The sequence below is a fragment of the Phacochoerus africanus genome, chromosome 10 (genome assembly GCF_016906955.1).
Source record: "Phacochoerus africanus isolate WHEZ1 chromosome 10, ROS_Pafr_v1, whole genome shotgun sequence".
Lineage (NCBI taxonomy): Eukaryota > Metazoa > Chordata > Mammalia > Artiodactyla > Suidae > Phacochoerus > Phacochoerus africanus.
Window position 1 is genome coordinate 15,233,553 of NC_062553.1, and position 27,812 is coordinate 15,261,364.

At 41.7% G+C, this 27,812-nt stretch overlaps 1 protein-coding gene across 4 annotated transcripts in view; it reads right to left on the reverse strand.

Annotated features, from left to right (window-relative positions):
* KCNIP4 (potassium voltage-gated channel interacting protein 4) overlaps nucleotides 1-27,812 on the reverse strand; it is an 887,684-nt gene that overhangs the window by 93,292 nt on the left and 766,580 nt on the right. For all 4 annotated transcript variants that reach the window (XM_047798369.1, XM_047798368.1, XM_047798371.1 and 1 more), the window contains exon 2: nucleotides 10,983-11,107. In XM_047798369.1, the coding sequence (XP_047654325.1) occupies nucleotides 10,983-11,107 (125 nt within the window). The remainder of the gene's footprint in view (nucleotides 1-10,982; nucleotides 11,108-27,812) is intronic.

Here is a 27,812-nt window from a genome sequence, read left to right on the forward strand (position 1 = left end):
AGAAATGCTATGTCAGTTTCTCCAGGAATTAAAAAAGCGAGTAAAACCAAACCAAAAAAGTGCACTATTTCCCAGTAAAACCTTAGGGAAGGGTGTGGGCAAAGGTATTTTAAGAGGCTTCTAGAAGTAACATGATTAGAGGAGCAGCACGAGGACCCTGGTGCTAATGATGGCAATGATAATGGGACTTATCATCATAATAGCTACATTTTGAGTATTACCATGAGAGAGGGTCTGTGCCCTATGCTTTACACCTATTATCTTAGCAAGAGAGCTGTGAGATACTGTTTCTCCAGATGTGCAGATGACGTAAGTGAAGCCCAGAGAGGTCAAGTACCTTGCTCAGGCATCTAGTCTGGGAATCTGGTCATGCTGACATTTTACTCCAAAATATGTACAGTTTTGTGAAGAGATGAGTCATCATTGCAGGTCTGAGACTGCTCTCCTTAGAAAGATCTGCTTGCAAGGCTAGCCCTTGACTATTCTATTAGTCCGCTAGGGAAGTCTTAACAACATATCACAGACTGGGTCATTTCAACACTGGAAATTTATTTTCTTATAGTTGGCAGTCTAAGATCAAGGTGCCAGCGGGGTCGTTTTCTCCTGAGGCCTCCCTCCTTGGCTTAAGACGGCCGCCTTCTCACTGTGCCCTCACATGGCCTTTCCTCTGCACACGTGCACCCTCGTGCCTCTTCCTCTTCTAATAAGGACTGTACTCCCATTGCACTGGGCCTCACCTTTATGACCTCGTTTAACCTTCTGGAGGTCTGCAGTTTTGGTGCATGCTGGACTGAGGGTGCCCACGTGACCAGCCCCAGGAAAAGCTTTGTGCACTGAGTGCCGAATGGCCTTCCTTGTGGACATAGTTTCCCATGTGTGGTCACAACTCATCGCTGGGGAAATTGAGCACAACTTGTGTGACTTCACGAGGAAAGGACTCTCATAAATTTGTATGTGCTGTCCCCCAAGCATGTCCCCAGGCACTATTCCTTTTGCTGATTTCATTCTGCATACTTTTGCTGTAATAGATTATGGCTGTGAATCTGACTATGTACTGAGTCCTGTGAGCCCTCCTAGTAAATCACTGAACCAGGAGGTGATCTTGGGAAACTCTGACATAACTCTCCTCCTTGCCATTCTCTAATTTGGAAGACATTGACTAGCCCTTTATTCCTAAGTATTTAGGAAGACTCTTTTCTCAGCCTCCCTCACAGTCAGGTGAGCCATTTAACTGAGGTTTGAGCAGTGGATGTTGGATGGAGAAGGGATGGCTGTCACTGCAGGACTGGTACAATATTTTTCTTTACTCTCTCTCTCTCTCTTCTGTTGACTAAGCACAAGATGCCATTAAGTCAGTGGGGGATGCTGAGGTGGGAGGCAAAATAGCAGAACCGCCACTTGGAAAGAGTGTCTTCCATGATGGGTAGAGCACAGGGCCCCCCCTGGACTCACCTCTTAATGATCCACAGGGGATTGGGAAATGAAAGAGCAATATATATCTGTTGTGTTAAGCCACTGAAATACTGGGGCCGGGTGTTACAGCAGTGAACCTACTGGGAACAACATATATGGGAATGTGTTGGACACCACTACCCCATCTCTTTCTTCTAGTCTTTGAAGTATGTTGCTGAAGTGGGAGTAAATAGAGATCCTGTTACCATCTGACAGTATATTTGATGAGCATTATAAGACATGGATAATCCACTGGATGAAAAATATGGATGCATGAGCAACAGAACCAAAAGAAGTTCTTTGTTACCACGTGAGACAGGCTTTAACATTTTTGAGGACCACTTGGTAAACCCAATAAATGTGTCAAGATATTTTTGCAGTTCTTTTATGGAAGAAGCCATGCTTTTTCACTTCCCTTATTATTAGGTTTCTTTTTCTAGGAGTTATTTACTAGCTCTTCAACCCTACCAGGTAGATGTGGAAGGAACTGAAAAGAAGGTAAGAGGAGATAAAAATTTTATCAGGGGAAAAACTGGGGTGGGGCTCACTCATTCACAAGGATTTGTTGATTTTCTGTTCTTTAGGAGGCATGGTCTGAAGAGCTAAGAATCTTGAGATACAGAAGGTCCAGTGCCTGCCTTCAGGGGCCGATAGACGGGGCGGGGGAGGGGCACATAAAGACGAACACTTAAATCAGTGCAGTGATCGGGAACATGTTTGGGAGGGTCTCCAAAGCTACCCTCTGCGGTGTCAGAAAAAGTTTTTCCATATATAAGTCTTTCAACCTCCAAACTTGTGAGTTAGCTTTGAGTCCTTAATCCCGCTCACTTTTTCTTTTTTTTCTTTAGGGCCACACCTGCGGCATATGGAGGTTCCCAGGCGAAGGGTCGAATCAGAGCTATAGCTGCCAGCCTACACCACAGCCACAGCAACACCAGATCTGAGCCAAGTCTATGACATACACCATAGCTCACAGCAATGACGGATCCTTAATCCACTGAGCAATGCCAGGGATAGAACCGTGTCCTCATAGATACTAGTCAGGTTCATTACTGATGAGCCACAACAGGAACTCCATCCCCTTCACTTTTTCAGTCTAGACCATCAACGTGTCCAGTCAGTTCAACCTCCATCAATTGCAATAGCCTGTCATCTCTCTCTTCTGTGGGTGCCACTGTGGTCTAGGCCATTCTTCCTTCCTTCCTTTTCTGGAACTGCTTTCTCGAGGATCTCCCTGTTTTGCTTTGGGCTCCCCATACTTCACTTTACTTTGAGTAGCCTGCCAGAGCCATCTTTTAAAAATCATTACTGTACATTGTACCTGTCCCTTTAGAAACCAGTGGTGTCTCAACATCTTTAGAGACAATAAAATAAAATGATTAGTCGAGATTCCAGACACTCCTGGCCCACTCCTATCTCATGGTTTGTGGTTGTTCTCTCTTCCTAGAATGTTCTTTCTGTTCCTTCATCTGCTTGTGTCCTTTTTGATATCTAGACTCAGTTAAGGGCTATCTCCCTAGGGAACACTTCTTCAGCCACCTCACCAAAAGAAGCTCTCTGTTTTGCCTCTTTATAACACATTTTATTGTAGTTCTGATCAACTCTTGCTTTTTAAAAACTTAATTATTGACTTATTGTCTCACACTTCCCCTTCATTTTCCCCCAACACACACACACACACACACTCACACACACACTGGAATGTAAGCTTAAGAGAAATTACCCATCATGTTAGTCCATGTATCTTAAATACTTGCTTAGTACAGTGGTAGCCCCATATTCACTACTCAGAATGAACGATAAAAAAATATGTTGAGATCAAATCTAAGCTGAGGTGTGAAAAAGGTGCAGAAGTTTGCCTGTTGAAAGGTAAAGGAGTCATGGGAAATAGCAATCACTCTGCAGGAGGAAGGCATAGGTCAAGACCTCTCAGAGGGAATCACATCAACGGCTGAAAATGCTATATGATTGGAGCAAAGCGAACAGGGGGTAGCGAGAGATGAGACTAGAAAAATAAGCCAAGGTTGCTTGGGTCACTATAATACACAGAGTATCTAACTCAAGGTCAGACTTAAAGGAGGGACACAACACGTATTTTTTTGGATGAGTGCATAAGATTCTTCTAGTGGTAATGGAGTGCTATTAGTTGGCTTGTAAGTTGTAATTGACAGGATCCTGTTTGTGCTTTAAAAAGATCCCTCACCTGCACTGTATAGAAGGGGTCAGAGGAAGACAAGATTGGAAGCCAGGAGCCCGGGAGGCCATGTGGTCTCACAGGTGACAGATGGCAGCTGTGTGTGAGGGGAAACTGCAGTGTGGAGGAAAAGGAATGGGTTGATAGGAGAGATAAAAAGACAGGAAAATTGACTGAGCTTGGAGATTCATTAGATGCAAGAAGGAAGAATCCAGAAAGATAACTGCGTTTTTAGGCTACTGGATAAATGAAGGTAGCATTTATTGAGAAAAGACAGGTTTAGGAGCCAAAGACAAGTTAAATATCCGACATTCATATTTCCCTTAACAAAATTAAAAGATATTTTAAAATTTAGGCCTTATCTAGATGATGGCAGATGACTTTGGTCTGGGATTAGGGTCTAGTACTTAATTCCAAAATCAACTTCTGAGTGGTACAATGAGCCAGATATCTGGAATTACAAGCAGAGACTATCAAGAGGAATTGGGCTCAAGATAGGGTCTTTAGGGAGCTCATAAATTGAACAGAAATATTTGTTTTTGATGCTTCTATTTTAAAATTTTATTTATTTATTTATTTATTGGTAGAGGGAGATGGGGAGTGATGGGTAGTGGTGGGAAGAAGGGTTGTTATAGCCCTTCAAGGATAAATCCCTCTTTGGAAAAAGGATGGAGTAGAGGGATGGGCAGTGTTTAAATTGCTGCCTTCCCTATGGGGATGCGAAGTGGAGTGTCAGCTCACCAGACCAAAGTATGTCCACACAGGGAATTCCTGACCAACAGCGGTATAATGGTGGTTTGAAGATAAAATTAGACGCTCATGAGCACTTGCTCATTGTTACTAAAAATATTACTCTGTAGCATACATATCAAAAGAATCTCCTCCTACCCCATCACACTCACAAATATGTGCCCATAAAAAAAAAAAGTGAGAATAAAGAAGAAATTTGAGTTACCCCCAGCAGCGTGGAATGGGGAATGGACTGTAGATAGAACACTTACCTACCCAGTTTTCACCCCAGTATGATGTCAGATGTTTAGCGTGGCACTTCATTAGTTTAAAACAAACAAAAAAGAGAAACCAATAAATGAAGAAGCATTCACATGCCACAGAATATATGCAGCATAAACTCATGAGTAAAGCAATATACCTCAAGATGATATCATAGGTCTTCCTCATGAATTTCATCTATTTTTGTACTTAGAAGAATGAGAGGAAAACACGGAAGGACTCAAATGTCTGGTTTTCACACCAAAGTGAAAGAGATGATGCAAAGCATTTCGTATCCTCTTCTCATTTACATCAGTATTAATATCCTACATTTCAAAAGAGAATTTGATATCCTGAGAGGCTACTCCCTACTCAAGGTGAGAAATGGCAGTGGAGGGGTCTGAGCCCAGGAGAGCACATACACCATGCCAGCCCTCGGGCATCAGAAGGGCAGCCGTGTACATCTGCTTAGACCTGTAGACAACCTTCTCCCCAGAAAGCCCTGCTTCTTGGAGGTCTGCCAGAAAACTCTGCTAAGGCATAGGAAAGAACACTTTAACTCTTTTCTTATACCTTGATTCTAAAGTACATGAGTAATACTTTGCCCTTAAGGAAGACTTTTATCTTGAGTCTTTCAAGAGCGAACAAAACCAATTATTACGCACCTCCCTTCATGATTGGAAAGGAAGATCTTAATCCCTAATTTGCTGACAGGGAAACAGAAGCTGCCAGGGATGAAGTGATTTACTAAAGGTCATACAATCAGTCTATAAAAGCCTCAAGAATAACTCCGAGGGCTCACGACAAAAGGGAAGATGCCATATACAATTAGCAGCTTATTTCTCCATCCTAACCGCCTTATCCCACTCTTCTGTGCATGTGCTAAACTCCTACTCCCTCCCTCTCCACCACAAGAGGGACTTAGAGCTCTTTATGTACAGGGGCTTTGTCAAAAATGTAGATCCCTATAATTTCATCTCCAGTTTCCTTCATCTATTTTTAAAGTGCAGAAGTTCTCAGACACGGAGGAAGGTGGAAAGGTCCATCATGGGAACTCTCATCTCTGCCAGTTCCTTTGGCAGTAATGCCAAATCTCTTGTAGAACTCAGAGGAGAGGTTGGTGACACTTGCAGTAAAAGCCTAGGGTGATGTCTGCATTGCTGGCACAACACCGAGGGTAAGAGTAATGGTACTGGAAACGTGACTTCTGACTAAATCAGCTTTACTTCATAGGGGCTGCTGACTCCTCCCAAATCCCACTATAACAGACACCCTGTAAGTGTGGCTCCCAATAAATCCCATCCTTTTCAATAATTCCCTTGCCCTGATTGCTGTGATGTGCAAGGGTGACGGGAGGAGGTGTACGTCCATAATTACGTTACATTTTATCAGACTGCTTTAGCAGAGTGGAGACCCTCTTGCTGGCTTTAAAGAAGTGAGCTTCCACGTTATGAAAGAGTCTTGGGAAGGCCATTGGCAAGGGACTATAGGTAGCCTCTAGGAGATGAGTGGCCCCAGGTTGACAATGAGCAAAAGAGTGGGACTCTCAGAAATACAATCACAAGGAAATGAACACTGCAACAACTTTATGAGCTTGGGAGAAGACCCTGGAATCCAGAAAGAAATGCAGCCTAACCAGTACCTGGATTGTAGCCTTATGAGACCCCAAGCAGAGGACTTGGTTACATCATTTCTGGACTTCTGACTTTCAAAGCTGTGAGATAATGAATGTGCATTTTTCAGTCACTAAGTATGTGGTAATTTGTTACATACAATAGAAAACTAATGTAAATATCTTGCATTTTTAGGTAAAAAGAGTATTAACACAACATTTTTTAAGGAAGACTGGCATTAACAAATATTAAAGTGATACCTTAAAGATGTGTTTGAATCCAAAGGATACTCGACCTGTTGTAATTCAAAATAGTGAAAGAAAGAGAAGCAGGGAAAGATTTGAGACTGGAAGCAGTCAGGTGTCCAAAACATATTAGGTCTAATTACTTGAAAACGTCTTTCATCCTATGCCTTTAAAAAGGGGAAGACTATGTTGTAAATCATTAATTAACGAGAGGAAATGTCAAAGAGGCATAGCCATGGGAAAACATAATACCCTGGCAGACCATTCATCATCACCTAGCACTGACTGGAATTATGCTTGATTGTGAAAGAGAACAGCTAAGCAAGTTTATGAATTGTGCATAGAGACACTTGTGTGACCTAGATCAGTCTTTTTCAAGTGTAACCTCCTGTTAGTGGTCTATTAAAAAGGGATTTTTTTTAAAAAAAATTTAGGAGTTCCCGTCATGGTGCAGTGGTTGACGAATCCGACTAGGAACCATGAGGTTGCGGGTTCGGTCCCTGCCCTTGCTCAGTGGGTTGACGATCCGGCGTTGCCGTGAGCTGTGGTGTAGGTCGCAGACGCGGCTCAGACCCCACGTTGCTGTGGCTCTGGTGTAGGCTGGTGGCTACAGCTCCGACTGGACCCCTAGCCTGGGAACCTCCATATGCTGCGGGAGTGGCCCAAGAAATAGCAGAAAGACAAAAAATTTTAAAAAAAATTTAGAAGTTTTAAACAATATGATTAAGCATCACCTCAAATTTAACTGAATCAGAATCACCAAGACCTCTGCACGTTACCCACCAAGGGCTTCATAAGTTCTAAAGCAGGCAGTTGAACCATTGCTATTTGACAACATAGGGCTCTTCACAAGTAGGTAAATTCCGTTTATGACAGAAGCAACTTTATGGCTAGAATCTTATACATCCAGTTCAACAATTCTCAATATGGTTGTACATTATAATTACTTGGAGAGATTTATAAACCGTGATGCTCAAGCTTCTTCTGGGAGCAATTATATCAGAATCACCAAGCATGGTGCCTGGCTATTTGCAGTTTTTAAAGCTCCCCAGATGATTGTAACATGTGACTGCTGATGTGTGGCTAATACCTTGCAGCTTCCTGCATCCTTTTTAAACATAATTACACAGCTCAGAACCCAAAACACTGCTGGGGAGATGTATAGGTCAACCGCGCCTGCCCCACTTTGATGGAACACAAAACTGAGGTTGATGGGGCCACACTGTAATTCCTTTTTGTTGAACTTCATTTTGATTATCTTAATTTATTAAAAAGCCGTCCAAACAACAAAACAAAACAAAGGCAATACCCATGTGATGTAAATATTGTTACCCCAATTTGCAGAGACAAGCACACACAGGCCACTGATTCAGAGGGAGCTGCCTAAACAGGCAAGATATGGACCTGCGTCTAAGTGACACTGATGCACATGCTATCTGCACTGTTGTAATGATTATCAGGGCTGGTCCCCAGACCAGCAGCATCAGCATCACTTAGGAACCTAGGAGAAAGGCAAATTCTCCACCTTCAATCTATCAGAACTACTAAAGCATAACCTTTCAGCCTGGGGCCCAGCAATCTTTTTAATAAATCCTTCAGGTGACTCTGAGGCACAGTAGAGACTGAGAAACACTGTACTATATCCTCCATTTCTATCAGCTGCCTACTTTTGAAGACCCAGTTTAGCATGTAGTAAGAGGAATCAAAATGTGGGGATGACTCAGTGGTAAGAGAGAGTAAGGGGCTGAGAAATCCTCTCACTCTCTTCTTTTTCTCGCATTTCCAATTTATATCAATAAAATATGTTGGAAAAATGCTATCATAGGAATAGGACTGAAAAAAATCGGGGGCTCTGGTACTCTACTTGCAGGGGTGTTCTACCACTTTCATATGTGTGGCTCTTTTAAGATGTTGATGAATGGTTTATCCTTTTAATCAAAATATGGAGAGTTTTTAAAAAGTTTCATTACAAGTGAGTATCTCAATTGGTTACATGGAAATGAGTTTTTGAGCATAAAGGCTTGAGATAATTGGTGTTCTGGAAACCAAGGGTAGTTTATATGCTGTCTCTGGTGCTAAGCTGGTTCAGGTTGCTGCCATTCAATAAAATAAGAGTGCTGCTCTGTCCTGCTTTAGGGCCTCTCTTGCTATATTTTAGGGTGCATTTATTAGAAGTGTGCATTGATTACAGGATAATAGGGCTACTCTTGTTTTATTTATCAGAGACATTGATTAATATGTTCTGAGAAAATCGTGAAATCCTTTCATTTAAAGAATTATACAAAATACACTTTGGAAGTCTGCTGGAAGTGAAATCTCATGGGATAGCAGGGAGGGGCAGAGAAACAATGAAGAATTAAGGGAAAAAATAGAGAAAGGGATGGGAAGAAGTGAAAGAAAGGCGATAAGAATTGACAAGGAGAAGAGACAAAGGAGGTATAAGAGGAGGGAGAGAGTGAAAGAATGAAGAAATAGAGAAGTGATCAGAGGGGTAGGAAAAGGGGAAAGAAAGGAGGTGGGGAAAAGAGTCAGGAGGGGAGCAAAGGAAGAAAGAAAACAAGTAGGCAAAGAAAAAATCAAACAAAGCAAAAGATGAAGACTTTGGAGACTGGGCAATATTTCATGAAGTGCCACTTGTGGAAGACATGCTGCAGAGTTGCTGGCTCTGAAGGTTAATGATGGCAGTAACCATGATTCCAATTTGCAACAAATGGCATGAAAGGCCACATGGAGAGAACTGCAGTGAAGGCAGAGGGGGTGATGGCAGCACAGCGGAGGCACACAGGATTGCTGAGAGGCTGGTTAAGTTCTTTATTCCACAACCATTTAGTATCTGGTGCATAATCCAACGTTACAAAGAAAAAAAGTTTGCTTGTTACAAGATCTAAATTAGAGAAAAAGCATTTGGATATTCCCAGGAATACACTGGAGGTTCCACTCTGTGATAAGTCTTCTCTTAGTGTTTACTTTCGGCCATGATTGGTCCTTTTCACCTCTTCTCCCTCTCCATCCTCACTGCCTAGTGGTTTCCTGCTGTCAGTAGTCAGTGCAACTGTTACATTGTAAATGCTTCCTCTTTCTGCAGCCTGCAAACTTGCAGCCAAGGCATAACTAATAATCCATGAGCCTAATATCAAAGCTCCTTTCTCTTTATGCATGTTTGTTTGTCATCTTGATAGACACACATCACAATGTGTAATGATGCGTAATGTGAATTCTGCCTGTGTGGGGGAAGCACCCATCTCCATTGCATCACCTTTGTCCCCACCCAGTCCATCCCACAAAGGCCTGGGTGTCAGAAGAGGACCAGGTTTTAGAGCAGCAGGAGAAGGAAACATTTAGGGAGGCAGGCTAGAAGAGTGGTGAGAAGCAGAAAGGAAAAGGGAGACCCCATGGGATCAGAGAGATGGTGGAATATTGTGTGCAATAGACATATTGGAACCCTATAAAAATATCCTGTAAGGCAAGTAGCATTACAGATTCTCTAAAGTTTTTTGGTGGATATTATAGAAGAGGCAGAGCTTCTCATCTGCATGAGGTTAGACAGAGGGCACAAGTGGGATGGACAGATCTGAAGAGGAGTTAGAAGAAAGCTTTGGGCACCATAGATTCCTGCAGGTTGTGGAATTGGGGCTGTTAGTGGTAGGCATGAGGAGGAATCAAAACGATTTCATTCAGATCTCAAGGAGCACCTGCAGCCTATGTAACTGTGCTTCACATATGTATGAGAACATAATACACCTTGGGACATGATGCCACTTAATGTGCTACCATTTAATACTTTCAAGGATGAATTGCTTTCAAGTAAATTCAGTGATAACAAGTGTTCTTTCCCTATTCAAACCATAAGTTCCTTGAAGACAGAAACATACCTTCTCTGGCTTTCAAATGGCCTGCAGTATCTAGACTAATACTGAGCACATGCCAAGGAGACCCTAAGAGTGTGTGCCTGACAAATTGCCCAGCCCACTCATTGCCTCTCTCCCTTGCCATCTGGTGTGCAAGGACCTCCTCACCCTTTGAAGATGATCCATTCAGGAAGAAGCATCACAGGGACCACCTGCTGACACCTATCATTCTGAATCTTGGCAGCATGGTCTTTTAGAAACTATCAAACTTCTATTAGTTTGACTTTTCTCCAATGCTAGGGAATAGAGTTCCTTGATGGGCCTTGATCTATAGTCAGTGAGACTTATAGATAATTAGAGCTTATTGAAATGAGGGCAATATAACTAGAAGAAAAACCCCAACTAGGAACTGAATTGAGTAAACTTTTCTATTGTACTCGTCCTTGTGCAATTGTCTGAGCAATGGTGGACCAAAGTGAACCAAAACCCAAAGGGGCTAGTGACCCATTTAGGAAGGGTCAGTATGACGGGTACATGTGATGCGGCTCTCACCGAACTGCACCTTTTCCCTTTTTCTCTCTCATTTCCCAATGCTTCTCTGAGAACCGTGTGATGGTAAAGTCAAAAAGGAAGGTCTTACATTCTTAAATCCTCTGTAAAGAATCTGGAGCTCCTTCTTGGTAAATTTGCTCTGGGCTTCCAGAAGCTCAAGAGCCTCAGGCCGATGCCTGACAGTGGCCATCTCCAGTTCATCTTCCACGCTATCTGTGGGGGAAAACCAGAGTCTTAAAAACAGTCGGTGCTCACCAATGTGTACACACAGCAACACAGGAAAATGGCATGAAACATTCACTGGATGTCTGTGATTTTTCCAGAGGAAGGATTTTCACATTGACATTAATGGCCTTTCTATTTCTCAGAGCTTACAGTGTTACTAAGATGATCCTACACAATATTGTTTCATCCTTTCTAGTCATTAGATATTACGATGTGAACATTTTTACAGCACAGTTTGAAATGTGAAAAAGTCATGCACAGTCTTAAAACTTCAAATGCGTGTGTATATCAAGTACTGGTTATAAAAATGGAATTTTAGTTTAATGACAATCAGTACTACCTTTGTATCATTCAACTATGAGATAGGACTTAACTAATACACTCTGAAGATACGATTAAAGTCAGTGTTGCCTGGGGCTACAAAACAGAGCAGTCAGATCAGGTGCTAAAATGAGAAAAGTACTTAACTGCCAGCTTGACTTGCATAAACCCAGTCTTCATGGGTGAACACTGAATGGACCGGAGCCTAGGGACACTTCTGACTCAACCCTACTTTGCAGCCAAGGGAATCCACAGGAACGGGTAAATGCTGAAATACTATACTTTGCTATGTGAACTATATTTACACTATAGTTTCTCAAAGATGCTCTATGCACACATAAAAGAAAATAATTGTATGTCTATGTAGATTTGGGAAATGATAATGTTGTTTTGGAGAAAAACATTGGAATAGAAAGGTTTGAGAGGATCTACAACGAAGAATTCTGTTTCACTTTGTTTAATTCCTTGACCCCAAAGGGTATGTGTCCAAAAAATCCTTTCCCCCCACAAGTACCATCTTCATGTATGCCCTGGTGTCCGCAGAATGCAAGTTGAGAAGTACTGGGCTGTGTTAGGATCTGGGTGGGTGTGCAGATCTCAAAGTATAGCATCCTTAAGTAATTTCAGCTGCTTTGCAGTGGTGCCCAGTGGAGGTCTAAGGGGTTCTTCCTGTTGTTGTTCAGTCCACACATTAGCTCAGAAACTCATCAGGAATAGAAACAACCAGGGCCTCTCTCCATTAAATCCCTTACCCTTAGCTACCGATTAGCTACAGAGACCCAGATTAGACAGGTGAGGCTCAGGAGAACATCTTCTCATTGACTCAAGCCCCAGAGTCACACACTCCCAATTTCACATTTCATGTGTCAGTTGAAAATGTAGTCATTTTTGACTGTAAAAGTCACATCATTGTTATCACTTAATAATGCTGCCTCTCGCTAACATGTGTACCTACTCATTGCTCTGACACACTGAGTGCAGTGAGGGGCCAGAGCTCTCACTGAGCAGGGAAAAGAAGGTCAGTGCTGCCTTAATTTTGGTGAGTCTTAATCACTGCCCTCAAGCAGTTTACAGAAGACCAACAATAGTGATGAAATAAGTACTTGGAAAAGTTGTGTTTGTCAAAGGAAACAAACACAAACAAGCAAAAACTTCCTCCTTGAGGAAGAAGAGATAAAAACAAACATTTGTTTTTGTACTTTTCATGTTATAATGATTTTGGAACAATGATACGGAAAAGATGCAGAATAATGATGGGTGCTAAGTTCCTATTTGCAGCCAGTGAAGAATACATTTTAAAAAAGGCCATGAAAAGATGGGCAGGCTGAAAATAAACTGAAATCATAAGGACAAAAATGATGAGGAACTAAGTCAGGTATGTACCTAAAGGACAAGCAAAGAATTAAAAGTAGCTGAGAAAAGTTTGGCATTAGCAAACTGACCTCAGGTTAGGCTTTATGGGGTAAGTTAAAGAAGTTAAAATGGGGTTCTTTCAATTTTCCTTTTTGCTCACTGGAATGCATGCATTGATTCTACTCAATGGGTCCTGAGCTTGAGAGGATGAAGAAAGACAGTGCTCCCTAAGAGTTCTCTTGATCCTATGCATTGGACTATATTGAAGTTATTGTAGTGGCCAATGCACAAATACATGCCATGGGAAAGACCTAATATAAATAGGCAACAACAGATTGAAAGATCTTGCTTTCTTGAAAAATATCTTAATGTGAGCTTCTTTTGAATCATGTACAGTATAATTTCTTAGACTTAAACTAGTCCCCTTTCCTTTTTCCTCCTGTTGAAATACATTTATCTCTTAGGATCCAATTTAAATATTACTGCTTTCTTTCTGAAGCCTTTTCAGTTGCTCCACTGTGCAGAACTGATGGGTCCCTGGTCAGAGTTCTCACAGCCGACCTCCCACTCATGTATGTAAACAAACAGGAATTACATTATGACTTGTTCCTGCCTGTCTTCCTCATTGTGAGTTCCATGAAGACAGGAGCAATGCCTTACAGATCTGCACATCCTCTAGACCCAATGCAGTGCCTCATACCCCATCGTTCCTCAATAAATATTTGCAGGAAAGAACGAATAGGTGAATCAATAAACAAATGATGTTGCCACTAAAGTTTCCATTCCTCTGGAGCCTCTTGAACCCTAGCTGCCCTCTAGAAAGTTATTTCTCAAACTGAGGTTAGTGGAAGTTTGGTGGGCCTTGAATGCCTTCTTTGGGATCACGATATTCTCTATGCAACGTTCCGAGAAACACCGCCTGGGCAAAAGCAGAGGGAATTTTCATCAGATTTTCTGAGCAGTTCTTTCAATCATAGAATAACCTCCTCTAGACCTAATGACCCTTTCACTGGAAAGAAACAAAACAGCACAGTAAGTTCTCAGCCTTGGTAACCACATAGCAGTCTGAATCACCCTACCAATGTGGTTTCTTCCTCCAGTTGTTGTAGACTTGCCGATGCTGAGACTGAGACAACGTCTCAGGGCTGGAGGGTCAGTGGATTGAATTAAGTGTGTGAGATGGCGTGAGGAGCATTCAAAGCACCATACTTGAATGTCTGCCTGCAGACTCTCTTGTTTTCCTAGCTGACTGGTACCTTATTCTTAATGACTCCTACCTGCCAAAGGGCTGTTTCTATTTCTAGAAGGCTGACAGCTCTAAAAACATACGTGAAATCATCAGCAATCACCAGCATATGATAGGTTATAAAAGCAACACTATCTTACCCAATCAGGACTCTGATTCCTGGAGTCAAACTGTGGAGAGCACAGCGTGATTCTGCGTAGGGCTGTGAAATTCACAATGTGACTCCGCCACCATTTAAAAGAGTGGGTTTTGGGGAGGGGGGTTAATACATTGCTTAACATTTATTAAGTTCTTGTTAGGTGCAAAGAGATGGGCCACGTGCTCTATTGATATAATTTTAATCCTCACAATAACTCCACAATGAGGAATAATTGTCCATTCTTATATATGGAGATACTGAGTCTCATAGGTGAGAAGATGGGGGCCACGTGTCACATTGGAGAAAAGACAGAGGTAGCATATATACTTAAGTCATTGATGCCAAACCTTATGTTTTTTTCTATCTGGACACTCTTTCAATGCTAATAGAAATATAGTGATTAAAAATAACACATTTATATCAACCATAATAAAAAAAACCATTTATCTCCTCTCCTCTCCTACATCGTCAAATGTCTCAGAAAACCTGACTATTTCTTCTGGGTCCATTTCCAACCTTCTGTGCTCTTTTTAATCTACTGCAGTCTGACTTCTGGCTTTGTTATGGGTTGAATTATGTACCCCTTAAATTTGTGTGTTGAAGGTCTCACCTCCAGTGTGACTGAATTTAGAGATATGACCTTTAAGAAGATAACTAAAGTTCAAAGAAGTCATAAAGGTGGGGCCCTAATGCAATACAAAGGTGTCCTTTTAAGAAGAGAGAGACACAGAGGAAAGACCACCTGAGGACCCAGCGAGAAGATAGCCAGGGCAAACCATGGAGGGAGGCCTTGGGAGAAAACACCCTGCTGGTGCCTTCATTTTGGATTTCTAGCTTCCAGAAATGTGAGAAATAAATTTCAGTTGTTTAAACCACCCTGTCTGTGCAATTTGTCATGGCAGCCGGAGCTAACAAATACATGCACCTATATTCCTAAGACCTGCAACTCCTGTAAAGTCAGGTCTTGCTATTCAGAGCGTGCCCGGTAAGTGCTAGGTAGATTGCTAGCCAATCATGTCATGTCATTTTTACAGCACTCTGGCATCCTCATCTTGCAGAAAGGAAAACTGAGGCTTGGGGAGTCTAAGTAACTTAAGTTCAAATGACTGGTTAGTAATGAAGCAGACAGCATCTCTAGCACCCTAAAGTTCAACTTTTTAAACATCCTGCTGGGATGGGGAATAAGACCCTCCGCCCTCTAGAGAGCTTTTTCTCTAAGCTGTATATTGTATCACTCCAATTTCGAAAATCCTGTAAGATATATGCCATTGCCTTTATTTTTCAAGGAATAGACCAGGACTCACGGAGCTTAAACAACGTACTCAAGGTCACATAGACAGTGAATGACAGAGCTGGGATTTGATCTTTGACTTGGTCAGTATGCTGTTTTAAGAGATGGCAACAGTTATACATGTTGGTTAAAAATCCTAAGAGAGAAAAGATTTAAAATCACAAGCCAGGCAGACAACTGAACCCCCAGCGCTCTAGGGAAGCACCTGTGTGCCTTGAGGAAATCACTAGGATGGCGGTCCATGCTGTGCTAATTAGAAACACACAGAAAGTTTGGGAACGATGGGATCTAGGAGCTGGAAAGAACACAAAAGGTGGTTGGTTTGCCTGTATTTTGCGGCAGAGAAGTTTCGGTTCAGGGTGGCTGAGTGCTTTGTCTGGGTTTACAGCCACACCCAGGTGGCAGTCCAGGCTTCTGCCAAGGTGGAACGATGCAGGCGATTTGCCATTGGAAGAGCACCACTAACTCCAATGCTGCTTTTGCCTCCTGAGACAAACTGAATACAACTAGCATTTTAATTCCCGTAGCGTCCACCAAATTTAATTTTAATCAGATGACACATTCCTAAACTCAGACACCCTTCGGCTTCCCGACTGTCTGTTTTCCTTCTTTGTTCCTTAGACTTCAGTCTCTCTGGGCTGAGGATGTGCCGTGTCTGAGTCCACAGTCTCTTCCAGCTATGACACAGTTGGGCTAGAAACTAGAATTCAAATCACCTGGGAACAACCAAATGAACTTCAAAAATAGGCATCTTTCTCTTATGTCTCACCACTTGCCTTAAAATAGAGTGGAAGCTTATTACAGCCCAATTCATAATTATGCAAATCTGACTCAATTTGAGGTCAAACCATAGCCTCCAGGGCAAACTAAAGAACACCTTGCCTTACAGACAAATATGAGTGAGAGGCCTGCCTTCCTCAGACACACATTTGTAAATGAGGCTCAGAATGCTGAAATAGAGCTGTGTGATGAAGAATAATGTCACTCCTTCAGGAAGCTTGTTCAGAGACGAGTCCTTGCCTATGGCAGCAGGGAAAATTGTGAGGTTGCTGCAGCGTTTTTCTACCTGGGACCTGTCAGACTCCTGACTAGTCTGCCCCAACAGAGTCTAGTTTAGCACATTACTGATGCCTCGTTAAAAAAGTGTGAAATCAGAGTTCCCGTTGTGGCTCAGCAGTAGTGAACCCAACCAGTGCCCGTGCGGACACTGGATCAATCCCTGGCCTTGCTCAGTGGGTTAGGGATCGGACAGTGCCATGAGCTGTGATGTAGGTAGAAGACCTGGCTCAGTTCCTACGTTACTGTGGCTGTGGGTAGGCCTGCAACTATAGCACCAATGTGACCCCAGCCCAGGAACTTTATGTGGCCCTAAAACAAAAAAAAAAGTGTGAAATCCATGAATAACCACTTGAAGCGTCCCAGTCATAGTGGATCTGTCTACTGAAGTCCGTTTCTCAATACAGCATGACTGTCCTTTAAAAGATGTATCCATTTCCATTATAATAAGTCACGAATACCATTCTATTTGAGCTGAAATTGACTTGTCTAGCCAAAGATTCAGCTGGCTCAATTCACATTGTTTTATCTCATTTATAGAAATACCCTCAGCATCTCTCTTCGTAATGTTCACCCTTCACCAAATTGTCTTAATAGTGACTTGATCTGTGCAGCAGTAACAGCATGACAGGAATGATTACCTTCAAAGGAAACACACTGTTACATCTTTAGAAGCTTAGTCCCGTGACAGACAGTGGAAGGGGATTTGGCTAATTTTGCTCCAGGTTTTAGCTTTCTGCTAAGAGATGCTGGAAGGCTCTAGACTACATCATTGGAAACTAGTGCTGAGAACTTCTGGAATAAGGAGGAGATGTTATTGTCTGTTTAATATTCAAGTCTGACGCATCAAGGTTCCTGGGAGATTACTTTTTTTTTCTTTTTCTTTTTTTGTCTTTTGTCTTTTTAGGGCCGCACCCATGGCATATGGAGGTTCCCAGGCTAGGGGTCTAATTGGAGCTGTAGCTGCTGGCCTATGCCAGAGCCATTGAAATGCCATATCCAAGCCACGTCTGCAACCTACACCACAGCTCATGGCAATGCTGGATCCTTAACCCACTGAGCAAGGCCAGGGATCAAATCCACAACCTCATGGTTCCTAGTCGGATTCGTTTCCACTGTGCCAAGACAGGAACTCTCTGCCTGGGAGATTTCCAAAGCTCTTCTTCATGATACCTATTTCACTTCTTTCTTCCCTTTCTTTCTCCTTTAAAAACCTGTAGAGGTGTGGATAAGATGTCATATAGTCAGCACTCCATTTCTTAGTTCTGCCCTTCCCAATGCTCAGAGGGGTTGGATTTATAAACAGTTGAAGAAACTGACTTTCAGGAATTAAGGAATTTACTCAAGTTGGCACGGCTGTGCAGCTGATATCAGGGGAGCTGGGATCTGACACCAGCCTGCCTTTCTTCTTGCTTTATTGTTTGACTTCTCTGGAAGGAGAGTTCAAATCTGGGCCAGGCTCTGAAGCAAGTTTCTACATTTTGCCAGCTGTAAATGTTTCATCTCAAGAATATGAAGGCCTGAGAGCCCTCTTGACTCTTCCTGTCTTCAAAACCATTCACCCACCAACCCTCCAGGAGCTATTTTCAGGTGCACAAAGAGACCACATGAACAATTAACTCCAACTTGATCATGCACAGCCCAGAACAGAAAGCAACCCATCCATCTGCAACACTGCGTGAGTCCTATCACTTCCCAGACCTCTCTGAATAATTGATACTCCCTGATTTTTTTATGGTCAGCCGTATGTTTCTTCTACTCTGACCCTTAAAGAATGTTAGGACCCCAAACCCCTTTATAATTAGCACATTATCCTATTTACTATTCATATATCACATGGAAAATGAAAAGTACCTTGAAAGCAGCCAATTACTTTGAATGTCTTCCGTTAGATGTGGTTGTTGGCAATGACATTGCAATTTCCATTCCAGGAGAACCTGAATTGCTTTGCAATTTCATGATTGAATTCAATCACTTATAACATATAACTACTCAGAGGAAAATTGCTGGAGCTATTTCTTGCAGCACTTATGAATGGATTGTCTCCACCTTATTTATAAACATAAATAACTCTTCACACAAGCTTAGATTTTAAAATATAACCACCTAATTGGAATGCTTGTTATCAGCATTAACCATATTATTACTGAAGTACATCATGGATAGCCCTTTGTTTTAGGAGCTATTATTTAGTAGGTGGTAGGGTCTAACTTGCTTTTTGGTAAATGAGGGAAATAAAAATTGTACTGCCAGTCATTATACACCAAGAGAAAATCTACAATAGAAATGCTGGAGGTGGGGAGGAGAAGGAACGAGGAATGCGACTGAATGTGCACATAAAGGCAGGCCAAAAAGATTGATGTCATAGTCAGGAAAGTCAATGGTCAAGATGGACTATGATCAAAGAGAAAATAACAAAAGTAGTGAAACATGGAGAGCGATGAAGAAAGATAGCCTACCATAGTTCACGAAATTAAAAATGTGCTGACAAAAAAAAAAAAAAAAATTAAGGAGTTCCCGTCATGGCGCAGTGGTTAACTAATCCGACTAGGAACCATGAGGTTGTGGGTTCCGTCCCTGGCCTTGCTCAGTGGGTTAAGGATCCGGCGTTGCCGTGAGCTGTGGTGTAGGTTGCAGACTCGGCTCGGATCCCGCGTTGCTGTGGCTCTGGCGTAGGCCGGTGGCTGCAGCTCCGATTCGACCCCTAGCCTGGGAACCTCTATATGCCGCGGGAGCGGCCGAAAGAAACAGCAAAAAGACAAAAAAAAAAAAAGTGCTGACAAGAATTTCTCTTGAAACTTGATAAAGTTTCTCCTGTTTGTCCTAAAAATCTAATAATGATAGTAAACTACTTTTGGTAGGCTTTGTTCTGGCGAACACTTTATTAACTCAAAAAATCCCCATTGGCATACTCTGGATGTTCTATTCGGTAGATGAAGACACTGGCACTGAGCAATTAAGCAACTTGCCCAAGGTCACAAATGATCAAAGCCAGGGTATGAACTCTGGCAAGACTGGTTCCAAGGTTATGTAATTAGCTATTCTGCTGCGAATAGAAAATAAGGGAGGAGGATTCCCTACATATCCAGAAATAACACATCCAACCAAGAATCAGAAAATTAGCAGCCAAAGGACTCTAAGCAGAAGAGAGAGTTATGGTAGAATTAGGGGTGGCCCTGGGAGTTCCTTTTATGGCTCAGTGGGTTATGAATCCAACTAGTATCCATGAGGATGTGGATTCGGTCCCTGGCCTTGCTCAGTGGGTTAAAGATCCAGCATTGCCATGAGCTGTGGTGTAAGCAGGCAGCTGCAGCTCCTATTTGACCCCTGGCCTGGGAACTTCCATATTTCGCAGGCGCAGCCCTAGGCTCTCCCTCCCCCCAAAAGTGGCCTTGAATCCAGCCCTTTAACTTTGTAAATGTGCATGTATATACACAGACTTAAATTTAATGGTTGTAAATCAAAGGCCATTGGGTACATCAGTGGCAGAACTAGGCCTTGACTCCTAGTGTAGCACTTTGCCAGATGCCTGCCACAATGTCCTTATTGATAAGTGTCTGCATCCTCACTGCATTCACATTTTAATAAAATTTTGACTCCATATCAGGAGAAGGTGGGGCTGGGGAGAGGGGCCTCTGAACCACAGTAATAGCCCATGACATCTCATGGTTGGCTGTTTGTAGTAAAAAAAAGTTACTTTCCCTCCCCGTCCTTACTGTGCTAAACATCACATTACTCTGTGCACAGATACTGTCACCCTGTTTTTTAGATGAGGAAGTCAGTGTTGGAAGGAATGTACTTATGAAGGACATGTAAATAGGAAGCTATAGGGTCAGGACTTAAACCCAAGTTTACTGACTCTAAAGTCTCGAAGTGATGGCTGATAACCAGGGCACCAAAAAAAAAACCCCATAAAGTTGAAAAGGAGCATGAGTGTATTACAGCAAATAATAGCAACAATAAAAGAGTCAGCGACCAAATTCTGATCTTTAATCATTAGGAAAAAAGCTTTCTTCATTTTACTTCATTTCAGAAGGTAACAGGAAGGTGATACATTCCTAAAAGTTTCTTAATTTAAAATAAAATGTTACTTTGTTGTAGAGCAGAAATTGACAGAACATTGTAAATCAACTGAAATAGAAAAAAAATCTTTGAAAGATAAATAAAATGTTACTTTCATAAAATCTCTTACAAAGGAATAAACATTTGGAAATTTTTATTTATACAAAATATGATGTTCACTTCATAAGCTGTTACTATGTTATGTGCTGCTTTAGAAGGTAAAAAAAAAAAATAGAATCTATTACCTAGGGAGTTAAAAACAATGTACACTTAATGATAATAAATTCTTTTGTTTGGCTACACCTGCATTATATGAAAGTTCCTGGACCAGGGATTGAACCCACGCCGCAGCAGTGACCCCAGCTGACAACACTGGATCCTTAATCTGCTGTGCCACAGGAGCACTCCAGTGTGATGATAAGTTTTTGGTGGTATATCAGGGGAATGTAATTTGAACTAATACAAGTGATGGAAGTAATATTCTGCCATCATTTATATTATCCATCATGACCATGTTTAAAACAGAGCACAAGGAAAACTGAACAGTGATCTAGATTTTGTTAATGTTTCTTCTAGTTTAATCTAGTTTCTTGGTTCAGAGAAAGTTAGACTTCATCTGAAGTTCAGCCGGGCATTTAGTGCAAGAGGAGGATAAGCTGGGTAAGCAGTCGCAGTCTGTGCCCAAGTGTTCCCCTATGTTCACTGCCATAAAAATGAGCACAAAATTCTACCCAGCATTGTAGTATAGGTTGACTGGGCATGAGACAAAATGGTACATGTGTCTGATACATAGCAAACACTTAAACATGGTGTTATTGCTATTATTTGTAATACTATTAGTATTAATTACAGTAACAGCCAAAGTCACCCTTCATATAACAAAGCAGAACAGTGCCTGCAACCACTCATTCTTGGAAATTATTGGATAACTATAAATTTTTGTTTAATCCTGAGTCTATTTCTCAACTCTGACAGTAGACAATATTTTTTACCTCTCCAAGCTTCCATTTAAAAATATCTAACTAGAGATAACATCTGTTTCAATTTTAATTTAAAATTTCTTTGATGGAGTTCCCGTCGTGGCGCAGTGGTTAACGAATCCGACTAGGAACCATGAGGTTGCGGGTTCGGTCCCTGCCCTTGCTCAGTGGGTTAACGATCCGACGTTGCCGTGAGCTGTGGTGTAGGTTGCAGACTAGGCTCGGATCCCACGTTGCTGTGGCTCTGGCGTAGGCCGGTGGCTACAGCTCCGATTCAACCCCTAGCCTGGGAACCTCCATGTGCCGCCGGAGCGGCCCAAGAAATAGCAACAACAACAACAACAACAAAAAAGACAAAAGACAAAAGACAAAAAAAATAAAAAAATAAAAAAAAATAAAATTGCTTTGAGAGATTGCTTGAATTACTTACTGAAATACAGTGATTGATCAAAGTCTGTAATTATGATTGTTAGTAGTTTTTGAGTACTTTCTAGTGAGGATTTTTATAGAATCTTTAGGGTAGAAGGCTCCATTACTACCCTTCTTGAGTTCGAATCTCTTTTCTGACTCTTATTGGAACCTGGGGCAAGGTTATTAGTCTATGCCTCAGTTTTTTTATCCATAAAAAGGGATAATAATAGGACTTAGCAAAAGATTGCCAAAAGGTTGAAATGAAATAATACGTAAACAGCACTTAAAAATAGAGCCTGGGAGTTCCCATCATGGCACAGTGGTTAACGAATCCGACTAGGAACCATGAGGTTGCGGGTTTGATCCCTGGCCTTGCTCAGTGGGTTAAGGATCCGGCGTTGCCGGGAGCTGTGGTGGAGGTTGCAGACATGGCTCGGATCCCGCATTGCTGTGGCTCTGGCATAGGCTGGTGGCTACAGCTCCAATTAGACCCCTAGCTTGGGAACCTCCACGTGCCACAGGAGTGACCCCAGAAAAGGCAAAAAGACAAAAAAAAAAAAAAAAAGAGCCTGGCACATAGTGTTTAAAATAATATATGTCATGATATAATGATGCAATTAACTAATTATTAAAAAATCATTTGGGCTATTATTTGCCCATTTTAGGTACCTAAACAGGTACAGGGAGGTTGAAACACTTGTCCAAGAACACAGAGCAAAGGTAATTCCATCAGTTGTCAACGTGCTTGCCCTAAAAATTGCACCCTGTTGTTTCTGCTTGCAGAGACTCAATGCTGACCACTTATTGATCATGGGATCCACTGGAAACACAGCTCCCTTTGGAACCTTTTATACTTTTCCAGTTTGGTATTGACAGGAGAATAAGGACCATTTTGGGTGGTTGGAATTTGAGGCAACAATCCAACTTTTCTCCCACACACATTCTGATCTAATATCTGGGCCAATTTACTATTCTCTGAACTAATCCTGCGTTGTAACTTTAATCCTGTTGCTTACATTATCTCCTCTACATAGGTCTGCCCTTTTCCCTCTTTGGCCTCCCTCTATTCTCTTTAAGGCTCATCTCAAGGGGGACAGGGTTTCACAGAAGAGAGACCTCCTCAGACTGTTGTGCGGCATGTGTACTGTCTGTTGTCAGTTCTGATCACTTTGTATATTATTGACCGGCTTGGATATCTGCCATTTCTTCCGTAGTGTAAACATTTTGAGGCAAGAAATCTACGTTAGTTATCAAACCATTGCTAACACCCAGCATGGTTCCAACATTAGAGACAGTTCATTCATACACTCAGTATTTTTTTTTGTCTTTTTGCCTTTTCTAGGGTTACTCCTGTGGCATGTGGAGGTTCCCAGGCTAGGGGTCTAATTGGAGCTGTAGCCACAGGCCTAGGCCAGAGCCACAGCAACATGGGACCTGAGCCATGTCTGCAACCTCCACCACAGCTCCCGGCAACGCCGGATCCTTAACCCACTGAGCAAGGCCAGGGATCAAACCCACAACCTCATGGTTCCTAGTCGGATTTGTTAACCACTGCGCCACGATGGGAATTCCTACTCGGTATTTATTGAGTGTCTATTATGAGCCAGACACTGTTCAAGGTTCTACAGACACCTGAATGAACAAAAAAGACAAAATCCTTTCTCATGTGGACCTTCATCTCTAGTGAGTCACCAATAGGACATTCAGGTGAAGCTGTCAACTGAGAGGATGGATGTACGGGTCTGGGGACGAGGAACACATTCTGAGTTGAAGGTGTAAGTGTCAGAATCAGCAACATATATTTCATATCTGAGACCATTAGCTCAATGAGATCACCAAGGATTGACAGAGAAGAGTCATTCTTTTACTGAACTAACAAATACATGAAGGAATTAGAAGGTCCACAGGGTGTCGAGGACTACAGAATAGGCAAGCCTAGGACAGGACTAACTCAGAAATTACTGAAGGTTTAAGAATTACTTTTGATGGAGGGTATTCCTTCCTGGGAGCAGGTCTCAGAGCTTCCTGATCATGGTAGCCAGAAGAAATAACCGAGCTGTTTGGATGTATTTAACCTTCTCTGAACACAGACACAGTCCCTGATAGTCCTCATGTATTCTCCATGTCTGAAAACATTTGTTTCTATTTTTTATTATTTATTTATTTATTTATTTTTTGTTTTTCTGCCTTTTCTAGGGCTGCTCCTGTGGCATATGGAGGTTCTCAGGCTAGGGGTCGAATCGGAGATGTAGCTGCTGGCCTATGCCAGAGCCACAGCAGGATCTGAGTTGCATCTGCGACCTACACCGCAGCTCAAGGCAACGCCAGATCCTTAACCCACTGAGCAAGGCCAGGGATCAAACCCGCAACCTCATGGTTCCTAGTCGGATTCATTAACCACTGAGCCACGATGGGAACTGCCACGTCTTAAAACATTTGTTCATGGTAAAGTGGTGTTTCTCTTTGAGTCCATTTACCCCAGCAGCCAGGGACAGCTTGGACATAATCATGCCTCTTAATGAAAACTGCCTAAAGTCATCTTGATGCAACTAAGGTTGGGAAGTCATGTCAAAAATCATAGAATCTCCCATTGGGGTCACCAAATGGAAAGAGTTAGATAACACCTCGGAGAATTGGGGAAGAAAGCTATGAAGCAACAATGAGTGGGGGTTATATTGCACAGCTTCTGCTCCCCCTTCCACATTAGAGAGTAAGCTCCTGAAGGACAGGCTCTATATTTGGCTTGTTCATGGTTGCATCCTCTATACCTATCACACAGGGTAATGCCCGCTGTGTGATAAGTATAGATAAATATTTGTCAAAATGACTAAATGACCTGGGCTTGAGTCTCAGCTCTGCTGCTTAGTAGATATGTAGTTTGGGATGGGTCACTTAATATTTCAAGCCCTCAGTCGCCTCATTATAAAATGGAGCTCTTAATAGCACTCTAACAAAAACTCTGAAGGTTAACTGGGATAGTGTATGGATTCTGTACAGTGTATGGTGAGTGATTTCTATCATGATGGTGATTTTGCCATCGATCCCTCTAACATCTGCTCACCTAAAGCATTAACTAATTTTTCAGTGTCATTGAAATAAATTAAATGTGATTTTTATTATCTCCAGGAAGTCTCACTGGATAATACATTTACCTCCGAGCAGACTCAGAGAACACTACAAGCTACTTGGAATTTTTTTTTTCCCCAAAGTCTCAGATAAGAGCATTTTGAGGGAGATGAATATGGTTTCCTTGGTCAGTTCATCTCCAGAACTTGCTTTTCTGTTATTCTTCCCCCGCACCCCCCCTCACCCCACAAAAGCTTGCAAGCAAATATGGTCAGTATTTCTGTAAAAAAACAACTTTTACCCATTGTACTTGCTCCTCTACATCCCCTGGTGAGAAGGCAATTTGAAACTAAGAAAGATAAACTCTAACCTTGGAATCTGAGCAGATAACATAGCAATGCTCTGTATTTTATAGACCTTGTAGAGCATAAAATCGAGTCTGCTTGAAGTGTTAGGCTCCCATTTTAGTGACTAAAGGAAACCAGCAGAAACTGGCATGGGCAGGACTCATGTTTAGCCCCAATATTACTTCCAGGTCAATGCAAATGGAAAATAAGTGTCTATGACTCTAAGTAAAAACTTCATGAATGACCAGTCATGAAGTCATTAATAGAAAACCCCAAACAGAGAAGACTTATGTTTAAATGTCTATGTAGTTTCTTAAAAGTAGTCATCACTCTATCCCTTTTGGCCCAAATTAACAATAAGGAAAACAGTAGAAAATCAAGTAGGAAGCAAAAGATTTTATCATACAGGTATCCTGAAAAAAATACATCGATTAACGACAAAGCTTTTCTCAAGGATGGCTTGTGTTCTTCAGACACATTTAGCCAAATAAAACTATCATCATCTTTTCTTAACCCACTTCCATGATCTTCTCTGTTTTTTATTTTGCTTTTTGTCACCATTTTGGTAGAATCAGTTTGTCCTTTTCCTATTTTTCATTTAATACCACCAATTCTTCCAGTCACACCTGCACGATATGTTTCAAATCTGTCCTTTCCTCCCACAACTATTGCTTTCCATGCAGGCCTTTGTCTTCTCCTGTAGGCAGGGGAGTCTAGTGCTGAAGACTTTACGTTCTGGCATTACACTGTTCAAGGTCAAATCCTTGCTTTGACATTTAGTAATTGTGAGATCTTGGACTAGTGATTTAATTTCTTTATTCTCTCATCTAGGTGGAGATTATAATTGCACTTTCCTCATAGGTTTGTAGGAAATATTTACAATATTTTTTTAGGCTTAGAATAATGTTGTGCCCAGTAAGAGTTAGCTGTTTATATTGTTTCTTGCATAAGCTTTTTAAAGGGCTTCCTGGCCCATTTTCCCATTTTCCCTCTCTCAATAATTTACCCACTTTCTGATTTATGTTCATGCCATTGTCTCACAAATGAGGTTTGGTTGGCTCCTTGATTCAGAAACTAATACCCTACTAGCTTTTGCTGATAGTTTTGAGAACTCGTCTGTGTCTTGTCTTTAAATGTTGCTTTTGATCTTTTGTTATGCTTTTTCTCTGATTTCAAATTCACCATCAATCCTCCTAAAGTTGGACTTGTGTCTAGCTCCCTCGACGATTGGCTGGCTTTAGCTGTCTCAAAACCTCGTCAAGACAAAGAATCACTTCCCATCTTGATCTAGCAATCCTCCTTCTGGGGATATATCCAAAGGACATGAAGACAGGATCTCAAGGAGATACTAGCACTCTCATGTTCAATGAAGCATTCACGATAGCCAAGATAGGGAAACAAATGAAGGATCCATCAAAGGGATGAATGGATAAGGAAGATGTGATCTATATAATTAATGAAACATTCTTCAGCCATGAGAAAAAAGGACATCCTGCCATTTGTGACAATATGGATGGACTTTGAGGGCTTTGTGCTAAGTGAAATAAGCCGAGAGAGACAAATTCTGCATGGTACCACACACATGAAATTATTTTTTTTTTTAAAGTCAAGCTCATAGAAATGGAGAGGGTAAAGGTGGTTGTCAGGGTCTGGGTGCGGTAGGGGAGGTAGGAAGAGGCTGCTAAAAGGGTACAAACTTTCAGCTAATGTAAAACCTGATAGTGGTAGTTGATAACACTGTGTTGCATAATTGAAATCTCCTAAGAAAGTTGAACGCAAATATTCTTACCAAAAAGAAATACAAATGTGTGAGGTGATAGATGTACTAATTAATTAAATGGGGAGAATCTTCTCACAATGTCAGAGAACATCAAATCACTGCAGTGTACACTTTAGATACCTTGAAATTTTCTGAATAAAAATCAGCTGAAATAAAAGTAAATAAATAAAAACCTTGGCTGACTCCCCTCTATCTCCTTTTCCTGCAGAGTAAAGTCCAGCCTTATGTTGGCTCTAGAGACCTTCAACCTCTGCTCCCAGCTCACCTTTTCTGTCTGCTTCTCTTCCCTACTTCTCATTCCTCTCACTATCCCTCCCCTGATCTTTTCAAGTACCTAGAATGGTCCTCGTGCTTTTCCACCCTCCAGTGAAGTGTTCATTCTCCAGAGGGCCCTGCTGAACTGTTACCTATTTGTGAATTGCACTTGGGGGCAACTCTGTCTCATCTCTGTGGGTGATTGTGACCATCCCACGTGGTGGGTGAATAACAGCGTTAGAAGCCTTTTCTGGCGGGTTGTCAACATTTTGCATGGTACTTTAATCTTTTGAGCAAACATACAATATTTTTTCTTAGTAGGTCTACCTTGAAGATGGGGAAAATGAAGCTCAGAAAGGATGAGCAACTTACTTTTAACCAAATAA